The sequence below is a fragment of the Pyrus communis genome, chromosome 4, assembly GCF_041283825.1.
Source record: "Pyrus communis isolate YQ-2024b chromosome 4, ASM4128382v1, whole genome shotgun sequence".
Classification (NCBI taxonomy): domain Eukaryota; kingdom Viridiplantae; phylum Streptophyta; class Magnoliopsida; order Rosales; family Rosaceae; genus Pyrus; species Pyrus communis.
Genome location: NC_142568.1, coordinates 20119388 through 20138301, shown reverse-complemented (window position 1 = coordinate 20138301; position 18914 = coordinate 20119388). Strand labels below are relative to the sequence as shown.

Genomic DNA, 18914 nt, shown 5'->3' with positions numbered 1-18914 from the left:
AAATAATGAACGACAATAAATAAATACGGTGACATTCATCTAATTTGAAAGTTATGGAAAAGTAAGCTGAAAATGCAAAATGCAAAAGTTTGAGATACTCGAAAGTATTTTTTTTTTCTTATGCGAATCTTATTATATCATGATTTAAGGCACAACGTAAATGAGATTTTATATAATTATACCTTTCCGATAATATATATAGTAAAAGTAACAAGACTTCCACTAGTAACTCTGATAATTTAAGGGTTTAGGGTTGGTAATTCAGTTCATTAAGGGACAAAGTACATGGGATTTGGAAGCTTAAAAGTGCGGTTGCCAACACAATCTCCTTGAAGATCAGTCCACTGGTCTCCTATATTTCCCCAAATTCTGTAACCTTGTTCTACCAATTGCCTCCGAACGTTTGATTTGTACACAACTGCGCTCTGCCCTTTGTAAACTGGAGTCCTGCAATTAGGCACACCGAACTAAATTAGGTAGTGACACAACAATAACAAACTAACTTTAGGTAGAGACACTACAATAATACGTGCCAATGTCCAATTATTTTCTTTAATTACTTAATCCCCAACCCATTAGAAGAATACATCAAGTTATTGAAACCTAGTAACATTTGGTAGGTAGTGACATGTATTGATTTTGTAATTAAGCAATAGGATTACTGTAGAAGTGGAATTTTATTGTGACGATCACACTATCAAACAGCTAACAATTTATGCAATAATATAAGTAAATGAATTATCTGATACTTTATGGACATACATATAACCGCATGTGTGGATTGAAAACATAAAGTGTATAACACTTACGCTGGATGTATTCTCAAAAGTTGACACTTCTTTGTTATTGACTCGGATAATTCCAATGAATCCAATCATTAGGCTAAATTTGATACGGCTCATTTGGGGTTGGTTAAATTTTTTTAAAAGTAGTTTCTTTTAAAAGTTGGGGTTTTAATTGTGTTTGGTTAATGAAAAAAATAGAGCTTTTTTTTTTCTTCCAAAATCATGGGTCTAAAACATCAGAAAGCAAAAATTGCTCTAAACATGTTTTTAAAAAAAAGACACGTTTTTCATTGGAAATAGGTGAACAGTACCAATTAATAAAACTTATTCCCATCTTTTTTTTTTTTTTTGCTAAAAACACTTTTAGCATTATGGTTTACCAAATACTTACATGTTTGTTTTTCACAACGCAATAAAAGCGAAGAAAAATCAGAGTAACCCTAAAATAGTCGTAAACATGCTTTTGACTTGGATTGCTTCTAGTGCAATGAATCTTTTTGGTCTTTCAAACCCACTTATCCATTCAAACATGACGGAAGATTTATCATCATGAGATTTTCCTTTTCTCACTCCTTTTTCTATTGGGCCAATTAATGAACTCCTATGCGGTTTGACAAAATCATCCATCGTGATCAATGAAAGAGGGATGCATGCACATATAGTATCACACACCATAACATTCTTACCTCAAAATTAGCCGTTCGTAACCAACAAATCCCTGATCATGCAAGTTTGCGGTAGTAATTTGGCCTAGGGTCGCTTCATCTCTTCCTGTGACCATGAACACCTTAAAGCCACTATTCACCAGCTTGCTAAAAAGTCCCAGCATACCAGGAACTGCTGGGCACCCTCCAGTCATTGCCCATGCCTTGAACCCAGATGAATCAAAAGGATCGCACCTGTATATTACAAAGTAGTCATGGCAAAATGAACTAGTAAATTCATAGGCTTAAATGTAAGCAGAACGTTCTCTTGACCAACAATGTGCAAATATATGATACTAATAGACTTCTGAGAATCTTAACCACGCATTTTAACAAGAAAGTTCTAAACAATATGCATAAATGAATCTCTTGTTAGAGCGTAGGAACACAAGAAGCTTATATTGTTATACTGTGAATCTGAACCATACATGGTTGATGTATTTTTACTTTATTTGACAGTCTGACAATATATTTATCTGACAACATAACTAAATATTACCCTATAAGTTTTGTAATATTTTAACATATATATTACGTACCCGTATCGCTTGCTCTTGTAGTAGAAAAGATTAGATATGCAAGTGTCATCCACGTCCAAAATCCAAGCATCCATGCCATCATCAGATAAAGCTATTCCAATCGCATAGCTAAGAACTTGGCCAACGATAAAATCAATGTCCCGTTCATACTGACCTCCGATCATGTAAGTTTCGACGTAGCGAAAGCACTGAATTGGCACCGTGCGCCACCCACGCATAGTGTTGGTCTCCACCGCCAGTCTCCAACTCAAACAGAAGCTGCTGTCGGACTGCGGCGGGCTTGGCCTAGGGCAAGGCTTCACACTAGTTGCCTTGGAGAGTAAGGCCAGAAACAGAAGAACAAACGCCTCATGGGTCCGCTTCATCATTGCTCTAATATTCATGTGTGCTTAGTTTTATCTACAAGGAGAAGCAAATAAAATGGGAAACATATAACAAATTAATAAATAAATATGAAAATTTCTGGTTTAGGTCAGTAAATGGGAAACACATATACAGGAAAACCTTCTCCCGAAGACGGCGACAAGAAAGTGTGTGGTTGCCGGCCGGAGGAAATAACAAAGTAAGTTTCCCAAATCAACCCAAATGGTTTTGGAGAAATTACAATCAAAAGAACTTAAGAAAGAGGTTAGGGTTGACGAAATCTTTTGGGACTTTTGCATGTCATTTTCGTGGCTTTAACAAAGAAAGTGTGTTTTGGGCAATTTAAATATTTTGTTTCAACTTGTAAAATACAGCAGCTCAACTGGTGAATTTGTGAAGCAATTGCATGAGCCAAGTCAACTCATGAACTAAAAATCGACATAGACCAAAGACTTATGTAAGTTGTATGGCTGAACAACCGGGAAATTTCCAGGTAAATTATCCAAATTATATATTTTTGAAGGAATATATTCATCCCCACATTGTTAAGCAAGGAGGGAACAAATGTTTTGATCGAATCACCAAAAATATGATTTGAGGGTTGAAGAGAAGTTATACTTAAAAAACTATTAAAAAATATTGGAGTAAGAGAGACATCGTGGAAACTTCATCAGCACAAAAAATTTGACTTTAATTAGGTCTCTGCTGTTGTGACTTCAAAGGAAGGAACTTGAACTGTACGTAAATCATTTTATATAGGATAGGAATTGAAATATTTTCTTGCCAAAGTACAGTAATATATTTTAAAAAAGAAAAAAAAGAAAAAAAAGGACTCGTGTTGCAGATATGTCATCATTTGGGTAGACGTATGAAAGACTACGTAATGACCAACAATTGTCATTGGTTCAAATTTTGATACGGTTGACTTGTAGAAGTATAATAGGTTTCCACTAATTAGAGTGGCTCAAAGTGTACGTAATCTATTAATCCACATTTAATTACTTTTAATACAAGTTTATTTGTAAATGACTTGTAATTCAATTGGTTAAGAACATTCGTTTATTCATTCGAGATTCCGTGTTTGAATCAATGAATCTCCCTTTCAAGAGTTTAAATGGTTAAGTGTAGATTATTCTATATCACTTATAAAAAAACAAGGTTATTTAAATTTTGATTACAAATTTTAAGGACAAATACGTGGAACTAACCGAAAAACTTAGAAATAGGGAAGATGAAGGAAATGGAATCTGGAGCAACCAGATCCTCCTAATTGATTTGATTCCTGATTTTTAAATTTTGATTACAAATTTAAGGAGAAATTCAAACTTTTTATATTTTTATCTGTGTTAATAAATACATAGAAACATTTGAGAAGTGAAATAACTCCCATACTTTAGTAAACACGTAAAACTCAAGAATCAAAATAGTTCTAATTCATATTCCCTATAAGTAAACATGTATTAATTGTTAAGGACAACTAATATATAGATAATAGATGAAAATGTTGCCATCAATCTCACACAAGTCAACGATAGACAATTAAAAATTAAAGCTCATAACATGTGATAATTAATGAGAAAGAATGTAACCTACATGCATTGAGAATAAAAAAAATGGAAAATATATACATAAGACTCAAATGTATGTCATGTAATTGTAACAAAAGATTACCATGGTTTTAATAAAACACAATCAATGTTGTAAAAATTGCAATTTGGAGCTTCTCCTTCAGAAGCTGCTTGCTTCCTACTCTTTAACTACTACTGCAATAGCCAATATATAGCTGATCTTCAGCTGCCCACAAACTAGTAAACTACTACTAAGCAGGTAAGAATTTGAAGGTGATAAATGACATCAAGAATCATGATAGATTTAGACAAAGAATGAAAGAACTGAACCCTTGTAGATCCTTAAGTAGCAAAAATGTTGGGTGGGACGGCGTCATAAACCATGAACAATTGCGATGGTGGAGAGATACGTGTAAGAATGGCATGTATGGTCTAATATACTGAGATCAACCCTGGAGGTTTGTGGGGAAGGGTAAAGAGCAAAAGTGGGAATATAGTCACAGCCCACATGTCCTTACAGAAGTAGTGGATCTGCCGTCAGACTACTATGCACAAACACAAATATACTGCACCATAGTACACACCTATTGCATTTCTCTGTGTTGGGACAAATTATATCAGACAGTTTCAATTGGTATGTTTATGCCACTTCCACAATGCACCGACCAACCAAAAGTCGGTGTGGCCAACATGTAGAAGAATGCACATGCACAGTGCAAGTTAGAAAACGATTTATATTTTTTTTTTAGGTCCATTTGCAACAGAAAATACTTCACTTCTTCGTTCTTGAAATGAATCAATTATTTCTTCTAGACAAACTATAATTTTATATATTTGATGTATTGCATTTTTTTAATGAACGATATTATCTTGATGTATTACATTAGAATTGAGCAAATTGGTGTTCCATCGCAATCTAATATGAGGTAGACGGATATATTTTTGGTGTATACTTTGTGGTTGTAAAAACTCTCTTTTTTTTTTTTTTTTTTAAGGAAATCTTGACAGTACGAGGGGAGTTTTATTGATAGAAAAAGAAAAAAAAGGGTACACTTAGTCATGGAGGATATAAACATAACTCCTCATAATACAAGAAAAAGGATTAAAAATACATGAAAATGAATTGTGGTTGTGGAAACTAACGTAACGCATGCTGCAATTAAGCACATTTTCAAAGCACTACTTATGGAGCATAATTAAGTATCTTCAACTTACCTCGTGTACAAGGCATCAATAGGCTAGTGGGACAGGTTAGAAAAGGTCATAGCAATACTCGTGGACCACACACCAATTAGAGGTTATGGATCAAAAAAATCAAAGGCCATTGGAAATGAAGGTCAAAAGGGGATCTAAATGAGAGATTGGTGGGAGATTGTGGAAGTTCTTCAGTGAAGGAGATCCTACGAGAGAAACTCTTGGGTACGGCCACTATATACAACATCACACTCACAAGATAATGAAGTTAAGGAAAACATTTTTTATGGCATAACTTTGTGACGGATAATTTTGGCCGTCTCAAAAGAATGACCTTTCGAAACAGAACTTATGCCGTGTCCAAAGCATTGAGTAGTTACAACAACGGCATCGGGTAATCTCGTTGTCGCAACCTTGTTAGCATTTGCGACAAGGGCATGTTGTCCGAAGGGACGTTTTCCCTAGTAATGTCCCATCCCTTGTAGTAAGCCCACTATGATTGGAGCAAACTGGATCTGCATTAAAGCATATCCTAGCTAGTTTAGGGTTAGGCCCCCACCAAACAATGAACCATTATATTAGCATGACACGTGGCTCGGGTGTTTGTCCAAACTAACGTTGCTTTCTTATTGATTTTATCATATTGTTACAGCCTTAGAGAAAGAAGCGTCAGACAGATTCATGCATGTGAAGAAGGTACGTTGACAAGTTTTTTGAAGATGAAATAGTATTACGTGTTGTTTGCCAATTTATAGTCATGTATCCTTTACTTTTGGGGCACGATTCCTACCCAACCTCACATGCTTCAACTCGAATGCCACCGACAGATTTTACTTTATATTATGATGATATAGCTTTGCTTCAAAGCAAAACTCCGATCTCACCAAATTTAATCCACCAGAAAAACCTTGGTAGTGCTAACTATATTTAATATATAACACTAAGAAGCATCATGGATTAAAAAGTAAATCAATTGTAACTTCCTAAGTCCTACAATCCAAATCATGTAAGTGCATATATTCATAGTGACTTTTGTGATGAATTTTACGTATTTGCCCCAAAATTAATGTGTATTTTAAATTATTTATATGAGTTCATAATTAAGCTTGGTTTGGGAATTTGAGACGGATACCATAAAGTTCATGTAGCAATTTTAGCGTTAACAATTTAAATTAAAGAAACTGAAAGTTCACAATAGTTTTATTTTTCTTATTACATTCGAGGAAATCGAACTCCTTACTTATACACAAATTTTCATTGGTCTAGTAATCTAGTCTAGTATTATGGATGTAATTGACAGATTTTTCGAAAATTATATTTTTAAAATTTATCACTTACGTAATATTTCAAGGACTAAATCGATATTTCACTCTACATGAATTGATAACACGTACTGAAAGGATCTTTTAAGTGGTGATGTGTGATTTTAGAGCATTTCTAATAACCTAGCTAAAATGAGGCTTTTTGGCTTTTTAGCTAAATGGGGTTTTTTGACTTAGTACTACGGTCTAGTGATATTCTTTTTCACTTGTAAGTGAGAGGTCTTAGGTTCGATTCTCCCCAAAGGCACATTATTGTTAGTTCATTGTGAGGCTAAGCCCACCCCCTCCCCTTTAACGTAGATAATATCGTTTGTTCAAAATAAAAAAAAATAAAAAAACAGAAAAAACAAGCTCCAACATGTTAGCTAATTAAATGACTAGCTATTTTAACTTTGCAAACAGTGATTAAATTTAGCTAAGAAGAAAGAGAGTTAAATTTTTACTAAACATTATTGCATTGTTTATGGGCTTCATGAAAAGAAATGGGTTGTTAAGATTATGAAAAAATAATCTCACTATATTTTAACTTAAGCCAAAATAGCTCATAATGTCCAGTAACTAGCCAAATTAATTTGAGTCAATTGGCTAACTATAATAACAAAAATTTAGCTAGTATTGTTAATTAAGTGTTCTTCCATTATTGTTTAAATACTGGTTTGGTACTTAGATGTTTTTATAAAAAGTGGGTATCAAAAAAAGCTGATCTAAAAAAGATGTTTGATAAACACTTAAAAATAGCTTATTTTCACAATTTTGTGTGAAAAAAAACTAAAAACGTGAAGCAGCAAAAATGAGTTTATTCCCACAGCATAGAAGGAGCAGTTTTTTTTTCCAAAACACAACAATACAAAACTAGCTCTAAGTCTTTCTTGGGATTAAGATGGTGATTTGCCATCAAGCCGTGTGACCCATCTTGGTTGTGCACATGTACATAAGAAGATAGTTAGCCAACGCTTGTCATTAACCAACTGCATGTCAAGTCCTTCATTTCGAGAGATTTTTTAGTGTGACTGGAATTCAGACTGTCGAGTTTATGATCCAAACTGTTTATATTATAAATCACTCTATAAATATCATGTTTGAGAAAAATCAATTAAAACTAAGGTCATTGAATTGTGTACCAACATTGGATGGATAGTAAAAGCAAGGTCATCAAATTGTATAAAAACATTGGACGGATAGTAAAAGCATAATGAATCTTCGATCTATTTTCTACAATTGATCAACTGAATAACCTTAGTTTTAATTCACTTTTTGTAGATGTGAGCTTCACAAAAATTAGTTGATCAACTGAATGGCCTTAGTTGATCAACTGAATGACCTTATTTTTAATGCATCAGACACGAAATTTTGAATAGAACTTCTACTCATCTTTCGGTTTTCAAACATTGCTCCTAAAAAAATTAAATGGAGAAATCTTCAAGTTGCAAACCCCAGTAGAGTCAAATATGTCGGCTTATCACGTTATGTAGTGGTTGTTTTTTGTCGGATTATTCGTCTCCAGTGCTTCTGCATGAGGAAGCATCACGTGGCTAAGTCATGCTGGGCTTCGTATGTTGGCCCGGTAAACGTCGCACCCTTCGTTTTCTCACATGGTCCAGCACTATTGGGAGCTTCTGATTACCTGATGGGTAAGTCAGTCCCGGGACTATTTCATTGGAGAAGCTTGGATGCCATGGGCCACTGCTTGCCCATTCGCGATTTCGGATTGCATTGTATTTAATGATTACGATATATTTGACAAAAATATATAACTATGATTATGATATAGTACCATGGTTGGTACCTCCTAGAAAATATTGTGTCACGTCCCTTTTCTAAATAAATAAAGTAATTAAATAAGGTGTCACGTTACATTTCTATTTAAACAGACCGAAAACTTTAGTACGCTCATGTCTATTCTATACGCCAAGATTTGCGGTCATTAAATCTTGATCTCTAAATATAAAAAGCTTTAACGATTTCACTAAACTGTAGGTTTTTTTAACCAAAATGGTCACTGGATTTGCATAAACATATCACTTTGGTCCCTAAGATTTGAAATCAATAAAAGTGGTCCTTAAAATTGTCCACCATCAATCATTTTAGTCATTCCGTGCAAATTTCTGTTAAATAAGGACCAAAATGATAAATATACCCTCAATTTAATAAATAATGGGTCAAATGATTTGACAAAAAGTAATGGCATTTTGGTCATTTTATTCTTATTTAATGAAGATTTTTCACAGAATGACCAAATTGATTGATGGTGTACAAACTCGGGAACCAATTCTATTGATTTCAAATCTTAAGGACCAAAGTGAGGAATTATAAAAATCTTAATGACCATTTTGACGAAAAAGTTTAAATTGTATGGTAGTTGAATGAAAAAACATGAAATATTTCGATCATAAAAAAATTAATTCAATATTTTGAGAGGGGTTTGATTAAAAGGTGAACATATATTTTGATCATGCATGGATTAAACGTGGGAGTCCCTTTTATGAGCTAAAGTTAATCAACCACCACAAAGTGTGTGTAAAAATTAAGATGCATGCGAAACACATGAGCATAAAGGTAGCTAGGATATTTCCATGCAAAGAGGATAATACGTTATTATATTCCCATCGAAAGCTTCATAAATAAGTGACAAGAAACATAACGTGTCATTCGTTTTATGGAATATAAGATGCGTCAAATAATACATATTTTTTAAACAAACGATATTATTTATCTTAAAATGAAGGGGATGAACTTAATCTTATTTTACACGAAGTAAATAAGATAACATCTACATATGATTATCAGTTGTCAATGCATGTGAGATCCACAAATGAAGTCTATGTGTAACGATGATTAAGTTGCACACATATAGGTAAACAACTCTTGCAAAATACCAAAATGGAAACCCTATGTTTCAAGTTAGCATATGTCACTTCTTTGTTTAATAATAGGTTACAAAATGCTAAAATGGAAAAATAGAAAGTTAGCAACTACCTACTCAAATAAATATAGCCTAAATAATCCAAGTCATGAATTGTTAGGTTGGGGGGTTGGCCCTTAATCTTCCTTGAAAGATATACAATTACCAAGAAAGTCTATTGAGGTGGGTCCAATGATTTGATGATATGAGTAGGAATCATATCAATCAAATAGATATTTAATCATAATCATAGTATAGCTTCCAATTAGATAAATCAATTCTCAAAGTCCTTTCAAAAGATTTCCATAAACAAGACTATTATATTATAGGGTAAAGCAAAACATAGTTAAGTAATTAACAAAATAATTAGCAAAAAGGCCTTTTTTCCCACAAAAATCATGACAAAGTTTTTTTTTTTTTTTTTTTTTCAAAGAGACCAGCTGATGGCGAAAGCACGTTTAATTCATTTTTTGGGAGTTTAGAAGATTTACAAAGATCTTTTAGTTTTTTTTTTATTGCATCGGATGATCTATCGGTGCTATAAATTAAATTCCAAAAGCATCGTGTAGAATACGGATATAAATTTGCTCCAACTCCAGTGAACATGATGATGATTGATGACCAATGGAGTAAAATCATGTGGCTAGTTTTGTTGTTGTTTGGTGTGTTCCTGTTGTGTGAATGACATATGAGGTTTATGGTTGTTTGATGGCTTTTGCCTTTGGTCCACTCACATGCCCTGAACGTTAGATTGGGACCCATACCAATTGTGAAAAGAGTAAGATTATTTTCCCTCCTAATTCATCATCCCTTCCATCCTCTCATATTTAAATGGTTACAGTTACGTGACGTTTACATCTTGTTTTGAATTATATATATAAAGAATAAAGCAAAAAACAGAGGATATGAGATAATGAGATGGTAATAGGAGGAGTGAGAAGGGGGTGGAAGTGACTGACCTTCTGCTTGCAATTTGTTTGTCCGTCCCTGACACACCACCACGAATGGGAATGAACACCTATTGGCCACACTTTGTGTATTATTATTTCCCTCGGATTTGGATTATCTCATGAGCTAATAAAAATGATCCTCATGATTAATCATCGTGAACCGTTAAATTTTTATCCAACGGCTACAAACAGGGGTTCCTTTAAAGTTATAATAATTGTAACCGTTGGATAAAAATTATAATGATTGTAGCCGTTGGATAAAAATTCAACGGTCCATGATGATTGGTCAGGAGGATCCTCTCTATTAGCTCAAGAGAGGATCCAAATCCATTCTACTGATCTCCTTGAGACAAATTTATCAGTGTGCTAGAAATACGATTCAGTACATCAAGTGTTATAAAAATGTAAATAAAATTGAGAAATTCCTCAGTGTGCTAGCAATACGATTCAGTATATCAAGTGTTATAAAAAAATAATTGGAATGAAGAAATTTCTCATTGTGCTAGCAATACGATTTAGTATATCAAGTGCTATAACAACGTAACTGTAATGTTTAGTAAAATCTTACAACTAATCGTTAATTAACTCATAACAAACCATAACTTGATATGGAACTTAACGTACATCTCTTTTACTCTCGAGCTAAAAGAAAATAAAAAACAAGAAGGTCACGAGTTGGAAGCTTCAAGTTGATAAGTCTGCTTGACTGTGATAAAAAAAACTAAAATACTCATGTGAGTTTTTTCAATTCCGAAATAGTAAATAATCATAACTTAACAACCGTTATTCTCATTTTTAAAAAGATTAAAAATATATATATAAAGCCCCCGGAAAAATAACACAAAAAAAAAGTAGTAGAAGAAGAAGCATCTTCCCATTACCCAATGATCCAATGACCCCCAAAATAAAAAATTCAGAGTAAAGCTCGGATATTTAACTGCACTGTTGCAATTCCAGTTGCAATTCGACAGATCTGAACGCTCCAGCATCCGCTCGGATATTTAACTGCACTGTTGCAATTCCAGTTGCAATTCGACAGATCTGAACGCTCCAGCATCCGCTCTCTCTCTCTCTCTCTCTCTCTCTCTCACATGACGTAAACGTGATAACGAAAGAGAAGCTCGATATGCTGTCTCTCTTTGCATCTACGACACTCTCTCTTTGCACCATTAGATCTCTCTCTCTCTCTCTTACTCTCTCTCGCTCCTCCACTGCATACAATTTGCTGAAGAAACAGAGAGATATGGTGTGAGGGGCATAGAGGAATTGGAGAGCGATGATGAACAGGAATGTGAGGGAATCTCTGGCCGGAGGGAGGAACTTTCCGATGGGGTCGCAACACCGGCGAGGTCAGAGCTTGAACTTGGCGCCAAAGGACTCCGACGATGGCGGCTTGGATCTCTTCTCGAAGAGCCGCCGGACTCTCTCTGTAACTTCCTCCGACGAGTCTTCCGACGGTACGTTTCATCGTGCTGGTTATTTCCGTTTTCTTCTTGGACAGAAATGTCCTTCCGTGTTTCATCAGTTTGGGTGTACAATTGGTCGTTGATGCGGAGGGCAGTTCGGTCATTTAAGCGAATCATAACTGCCTGAACCGACAACGAACCAATAGGATTTGGCGGCATCCTGTCCATGAGGATATAGATTCTCGATTTTGTTCACGACTAACCACCCAACGGCGCCGTTGGTAGTTAATCCATCAAACGGCAGCGTTTTGTTTGGAAGATTTAGTTTTGATAATTTAGTTGAATTTTGAATTTCTTTTAATTGATTTGATTTTTTGCACAAACAGTTTCTGTGAAATTGGGGAGGCTGTCAGTCGGATCGGCCAAGGTGGGAAGCACTGGCATTGGTGATCTGTTGTCGTCTACAGATGGCGGAAAGCACGATTACGACTGGTAAGTCTAAAACCGTTAAATTAGATTAGAATATCGCTCGAATAAAAGAAGATATCTTTGCTCGTTTTCGCGTTGAACCAAACCTTTTCTGATTTATATGTTTGTGTACGTCTCTTCCACTGCATCACGATCCAGGTAAAATTTTGTTAGATTTAATTTTAATTCACATTCGATCATTTTTTCGCGGCGGAGATGTCAGTTTCAGAATCAACACTCAGAATAATTCCTTGATGACACGCCGGGGAAACGATAGATATAGTAGTGGGGAACTGGGGATACGTATCGATGCGAAATAGTTGGATTGAATGTTTTGTATAATGTTACCTGTATGATGTCAAATATTGTTGGTTTAAATTGTTAAATTATTACCTCATGAAATTTGATAGTAATTAAATTACGTCTCTCTGATTTTTATTACATTTTTGTGTCATCAGGCTTCTCACTCCTCCTGAAACTCCGCTGTTTCCTTCATCGGATGGAAGTGAATCCCAACCGTCCTTAGCTCCTCCAAGAAAAAGTTTAAGCAGACCGAGTTCTGCAGCTAAGCCTTCAAGGGTATGTCTTTGCCAGTTGAATTCATCCGTGTCAATCGTGAATTTCCGTTAGGAAGTGTTATACTTTCATTATTTTCTTAATTTTTATTTCTCTTGCAGCTTTCAGTTTCGCAAGCCGAGAGTAACCATTCATCAAGACCTGCTAGAAGCAGTTCAGTGACTCGCTCTTCGACCTCTGCCTCACTATACAACAACTATTCCTCCAACAGATCCTCGAACATCCTTAACACGAGTTCAGCTTCGGTTTCTTCTTACCCTAGACCTTCATCCCCCATTACCCGCTCTCCATCTACGGCAAGGCCTTCCACTCCAACCTCTCGCCCAGCGCTGTCACGGTCCACAACTCCGTCTAGAGCCCGTGCAGTTTCAACCACCTCTTCCATCGAGAAACCTCGGCCAGTGCAAGGCTCATCAAGGCCCTCAACTCCTAGTAGTTCCAGGCCACAAATTCCTGCAAACTTGAATTCTTCACATGGTTCTCGACCAAACTCTCGTCCATCTACTCCCACTCGTCGGAGTTCATTGCCTTCTTTGTCTCCAGCATCGAGTCCTTCACCTTCAGTTGGTCGCGGTGTTCTGTCAAATGGACGCAGTTCAGCACCCTCATCCCGACCAAGCTCCCCTAGTCCACGTGTCCGTCCCCCACCACAACCAATTGTACCTCCTGATTTTCCTCTTGACACACCGCCAAACCTTAGAACAACATTACCAGACAGGCCAATTTCTGCTGGTAGATCCCGTCCTGGCACTGCTTCCACAATGAAGGGGAAGCCAGAACCCCCAGCTCCCACAATTGTGCCAAGAAGACAGTCATCGCCCATTGCCTCAAGGGGAAGACTCACAGAGACCCCTTCCAGGGGACGTGTACATTCCAATGGTCACCTTCCTGATGTTCACGAGCCTCCTCGGAAGTCTACCAATATCTCTGATATGGGTATGCGGAAACCTGTGAAGTCTTCAACACCACCTGCAGACAGCACCGGATTTGGGAGGTCTATCTCGAAGAAATCCCTTGACATGGCTATCCGACATATGGTATAAATCTCTTTCCTTGGCATCATATAAATGAAGTTTCAGGTTGTGAAATTACTCTTCGTATTGTCTTGTGCTGCATATCATTGTATTAAATTCGTATAATGGTTGCTATCGCGGTACGAACGTAGATGACAACTTTAGTCTGCCGTACACCATGTGAGAAAAAGAACAGTAATTTGTCTAGTCTGTTTGTACTAATTGTAGCCAAGGATTTAATAATTTTTTTCAAATTCGTAAGACAAATTTTGGAACAAGTTAATAGATTCTAATGCTTGATCTACTATCTGATGTAGGATATAAGAAATGGATCAGCAAATGCTCGCCAACTTTCAGGCAGCACCCTCTTTCCTCAGAGCATTCGATCATCCACTTCCGCTCCCAAGGCCCAGTCTGTACGCGCATTGAGCACGCCAGCATCCGCCCACATTAACGGAAGCCACCAAACCAACAGTAACGGATTTGTTTCAGAGAATGGACACATTATGAATAGGCATGTAGAAAACGGAAATGAGGCAGACAGCAGACGATACTCTGCAAAACTGAGTGAAGTGGACATCTACGAGAGCTCGCGTTATGATGCGATATTGCTGAAAGAAGACATGAAGAACACGAACTGGCTGCACAGTTTGGATGATAAACTTGATCAAGGACCCATCTTCGATAACGGATTCGAGCATCTGCCTGAACCTTTCGGGCTCTTATAACACCTGGTGAGCAAGTGATGTTATTGTTTTTTTCTTCTTGTTTTAAGTTATCTGGTTTCTTAATATGGGATGAATCCGCTTTAAAACAGAAGAATGAAGAGCCAAGTACTTGTTTTTTTGCAGTGAAATCAATGCATTTTATTAGTGTTGGTCTTCTGTATTTGCAATTAGCCTCCTAAATCAAAAAATTTAATTTCTCGAATTCTTTGAATTGTGATGCATCATTTACCTGTCTGTCGAAAGAGCTTTGAGAATTGAAAGTCTTTCCGGCACCATTGTTAATCGACAATGCCATTGTTGGAACTTTTTTATTTTTTATTTTTTATTTTTATCCTACCCTGGTTACGGTGAGGGGATTCGAACTTGGTGAAGGGAGACGGCACACTGTCCTAAGCCAATTCACTTAATCCACGTCTGTAGCCATTGCTAGGAACTTAAGTGGGCCAAGAAATGGAGACTCGAATTTTGGGTTGAATTAAAAGCCCAAGAAGATTTAGAATTGTGGGTTTGTTTAGAGGCCCATTTGGGTTTATGGGCCAAAACATTTAAAAAAAAAATGTTCTTTTACCTTGACTAAGAAGAATATTGGACCAACCAAGTCAAGGGACGCTTAGCGACTGCCTATATAGAAGTACTTTTGTTCATAAGCGGTTCAGTATACATGTTTCAAATTTCAATTAGAAGCATGTTGAAATTTTTATTAAAAGTAGTGCTTCAAAAAAAATACTTGGAGTTAGCACTGAACAGGTCTTTAGAAAGCGCAATTGAAACCGTCTAGAACAGGCGTTAGCCGATGATTAAGTAGATCCAACTAGATTTGGACAATACGATACTTTGGGGACTGCAACGGGTTTCAAGTAGTGCTTCAAAATATTGTATTGTCAAATTTCAATTAGAAGCATGTTGAAATTTTTATTAAAAGTAGTATTTAAAAAAAAAATACTTGAAATTAGCACTGAAAAGGTCACTAGAAAGCGCAATTGAAACTGTCCAGAACATGCGTTAACCTGATCATACGTAAGAATTTCTCGTTTATTAGAATTTAACGTATTTCGCTTTGATGTACGTCTCTCAAACGAGAACCAGAGAGGGAAGGGGGAAGGTATGACGCAGCAGCTGACGAGGAACACTGAAACAGGCCACGGTACCAAAGAAAGGAGGGGACCTCCCTTCTTTTTCCAGATTTTTATAAATAATATGAAAGCAATTATTTGTTTTTGAATTTACCAACATATATTCATACACCACCAGATCTGAAATCAAGAGCACAGCAAAGGACTTTTCTTCGTGTCATTTATTTCTTGAAAGAAAATTCAAGATTCAAAAAAATGCATCGAACATGCCGTTGAATTAATATTTTCTCCCTAATTTATAAGCAGGACGATTCAAACTTGAATCCGAGAAAGCATGCACATCGAGTGACTAGTCCAACTCACGATAACTATGTGTCGGTATATGCCTCTGAGTTGTTTGTATTTATTTTCTTTTGAAATCGAAAAGTGTCGCTGTAACAGTATTAAATAGATTTTAGAATAATCATGAACCAGGGTTGGCCCAATTTTGTGAATATCACATGTCCTTGGCATTTTCAACCCGCATTTGTCAATTTGTTATTAATAGCATGCATATAATTTTATTGAGTAATGTTATTCTTATCATAATTTTATACCACGTTTTTTTACCATTTTAGGTGGCAGATGAGTTGGACAAGCCACATCGTTTTATTTCAATTTCAATTTTCTTATTAATTAAAACACTTCAATAAGAAAATTGCAGACTTCAAGTCTCTCTTGCACTAATAACTTAACTGGGTATGAACCCTAATCCGACAGACAAAGTTGATTTTGACTTCTAAGTCTCATGAAAGCTAAGATATTGTTTAATGAAATAATCAGATGCAATCCTTCTACTAAACCACAAAATAAAATTTGAAAAGAAAACAAAAAAAAAAATCACGAGCAAAGAAGCCATGGAGTAGCAGTGAAGATTGGAGAATGAGAGGGGGGGGGGGGAGATTGGGGCTACGGGGATCAACAAGAGTTTGGAGATCAAGCTTGATCATAATCATGGAAATCAACAGAAATCAATGAAAAAACAGGCGTCAAGAAAAAAAGGGAAGGAAGAAGCAGAATTGAAAGGAAAGGAAGGAGGAGGCTCCTCGTATATCACAATTATCATTTAATTAACCAATTTTTTTAATTAATTATTAATTTTTTATATAATTTTTAATTAAAATTAAATTCTGATTAATTTAAATGATATGGCTGTACACATCAGATGTCACCTAAGGTGATATAAATATGGTATAAAAATATGGTAAGAATAGCATTACTCAATTTTATTTGATATTTTTGGATTCATAATAACGTGCATGTTTCCGTAAGTTATATTTGTGGATGAATCATTGCATTTTCTCATTCGTTTTTAAGTGAGTTCAAATCTTCTGCATTCATTTTGTGTGTGGCCTTTTAACTTTATATTTGATTGATACGTATTAAATTTATAGACAACAGGTTAAGGAGAATTAAGTTTACGAACACGCATCAATTAATGATAATTGTCATAGAAATGTAACAAATAAAGTAAGCGTAGAAGATTTGAACTCTTTTCAAGCAATAGTGTACTTTGGGTTGGTGGCTTATGACCCAGAATTTAATAACATGTTTGGTGTCTTTTAATACATATGGACCTATGATTTGTACACGTTTGGTGTATAATAATATCGCATACAACCACCTTTACCGACGCCAAAATATTATATTTTCTAATTTTCTACTTATATCCATTAGTCAACGCTATGGTGGATGTTTTCATATATGGGATTTAAATGTTGGTGACGAGAAAATGATTATCAACCGTTAATACATCGTGAATGTGCATTGACGTTTGAGATACGTTCGCTCACGCGCGAACAACTATCCAATTACAGCAGCTCTTCCGGTGATCATAAACAAACGTAAAGAACACATGCTACAACATGGGCTTTGGCAAAAGTCGCTGGCCAAATTGTTGCTTTCAGCCAATGACCATTCACCTTTCTTCTTCTTTTTCATTTTTTTTTTCTCGATAACATGGCAGAAGAAAAAGAAACATTAAGGAACCACTAATTTAGCTGCAGCGACTCTAGAGCAGTCATCCGAAAGAGTTTGAACTAAACAAGGAGAAGGCTCCGCAAGCTTTGGAAACTTCATCTCGCTGTTTAAACCTAATTTGGCTAACCCGTTAGCTACAAAATTACGCTTTCTATGAACGTGTTGCACATTACAACTCCAGTTCTCTATGATCAAACTTTTGCACTTCGAGACAAAACCATATAGAGGATGATTATTAAGACTAGGCAAACCATGAATCAAAAAGACCACCAAAGCAAAATCAGCCTCCACAATAAGATGAGAGAAATTTGTAGCTTTAGCTATTTTGAACCCATAAAACGAAGCCCAAAGCTCAGCATGGAGAACTTTCCCAACTATTTTTTAGCAATAAAACCAGTGATTCAGTTACTGTGCAATTCACTCTTTATATTTCCACTTTTTTTCTTTCCTTCTGAATTTAATAAATTTATGGGTAGATTTTGATGTTGTGCATGCAAATGGCCAACAAAGAAAATTAATAAGGTATGGCTTATTGTACGTACTTCAAATTTTGTGTCGTTTATTATTGATTGAGACGTGTTAAGTTTATGATCAACAAAATTAAAGGGATTAAGTTTGTAAACACTATCAATCAATAATAAAGACTATATAAAAATCAAACACACAAAATAAATGCGGAAAATTTGAATTCGCAACGAGACCCATCCGTCCTCGGATCCTTTTTCTTTTTCAGAATTTGGAAGGAGCTGCATCACGTGAATTCCTGTATAAAAATAAAATAGTTGACATTTCTTTAGCATTTTCATGACAGGGGTAACGTAAATTTTGGACTTTGTCATAAATAGTCAAATGTAAATTTCACTATCCACTGTCCCCCCCACTCTCAATCCTATATTTTAGAGTTGAACAGTAAAATTGTAAATAAATGTATTAAAACAATTTGGAGTGTTTATGGGTTGTTAAAAGCACTTAAAAAGTAGTAGAAATTCTTTAAGAAGCACTTCAAAATATTTGTGCCTGGTTTGTAGCAAATATTTCTGATTATAAACGCTCTTGTTAAAAATATTTTTATTAAAAATACATCACAATTTTCATTAAGATTTGAAGTTCTTTCTACAAGAGCACTTGAAAGTTCTTGCTTCTCCAAAAACCACTTCTACAATTCTTAAATACTTTTAATTTTTTCTATCAAACGTGATTAAAAACATTTTAATTGTTAAAAAACGCTTTAAACCCTTTGCAAATGAGTTTTAAAGATTTCAATACACTCGTAGTAAGTATGTCGCTTTCAGTAGAGTCGCTGA

General features: G+C 35.5%; 2 protein-coding genes across 5 annotated transcripts; one reads left to right on the top strand and one right to left on the bottom strand.

The window, feature by feature from the left end:
• Nucleotides 1-95: 95 nt before the first annotated feature.
• LOC137723748 (acid phosphatase 1) lies at nucleotides 96-5351 on the bottom strand. 4 transcript variants are annotated; one of them, XM_088692833.1, is made up of 4 exons: nucleotides 5175-5351; nucleotides 2029-2427; nucleotides 1472-1684; nucleotides 96-447 (listed from the first exon to the last, which is right to left on the bottom strand). In XM_088692833.1, the coding sequence occupies exons 2-4, from the start codon at nucleotides 2409-2411 to the stop codon at nucleotides 270-272; spliced, it is 774 nt and encodes a 257-aa protein (XP_088548959.1). In that variant the 5' UTR covers nucleotides 2412-2427; nucleotides 5175-5351; the 3' UTR covers nucleotides 96-269. The 4 variants fall into 4 exon arrangements, with proteins under 4 accessions (XP_088548959.1, XP_068319042.1, XP_088548958.1 ...); XM_068462941.2 differs by lacking the exon at nucleotides 5175-5351 and adding an exon at nucleotides 4063-4487; XM_088692832.1 differs by lacking the exon at nucleotides 5175-5351 and adding an exon at nucleotides 2525-3037.
• Nucleotides 5352-10999: 5648 nt separating this feature from the next.
• LOC137722280 (uncharacterized) lies at nucleotides 11000-14720 on the top strand. The gene is made up of 5 exons (XM_068461244.2): nucleotides 11000-11784; nucleotides 12120-12225; nucleotides 12660-12780; nucleotides 12879-13814; nucleotides 14108-14720. The coding sequence occupies exons 1-5, from the start codon at nucleotides 11604-11606 to the stop codon at nucleotides 14516-14518; spliced, it is 1755 nt and encodes a 584-aa protein (XP_068317345.2). The 5' UTR covers nucleotides 11000-11603; the 3' UTR covers nucleotides 14519-14720.
• The last annotated feature ends 4194 nt before the right edge of the window (nucleotides 14721-18914 follow it).

What these genes read in the sequence shown, in the direction of transcription:
- LOC137723748 (XM_088692833.1), bottom strand. Translation starts at nt 2,411, where the DNA reads ATGAATATTAGAGCAATGATGAAGCGGACCCATGAGGCGTTTGTTCTT. An exon ending in TACAAGAGCAAGCGATACGG is followed by an intron (nt 1,685 to 2,028) that starts GTACGTAATATA and finishes TGTAATATACAG; the next exon opens with GTGCGATCCTTTTGATTCAT. An exon ending in TACGAACGGCTAATTTTGAG is followed by an intron (nt 448 to 1,471) that starts GTAAGAATGTTA and finishes GCCTAATTGCAG; the next exon opens with GACTCCAGTTTACAAAGGGC.
- LOC137722280 (XM_068461244.2), top strand. Translation starts at nt 11,604, where the DNA reads ATGATGAACAGGAATGTGAGGGAATCTCTGGCCGGAGGGAGGAACTTT. An exon ending in CTCCGACGAGTCTTCCGACG is followed by an intron (nt 11,785 to 12,119) that starts GTACGTTTCATC and finishes TTGCACAAACAG; the next exon opens with TTTCTGTGAAATTGGGGAGG. An exon ending in ACATGGCTATCCGACATATG is followed by an intron (nt 13,815 to 14,107) that starts GTATAAATCTCT and finishes TATCTGATGTAG; the next exon opens with GATATAAGAAATGGATCAGC.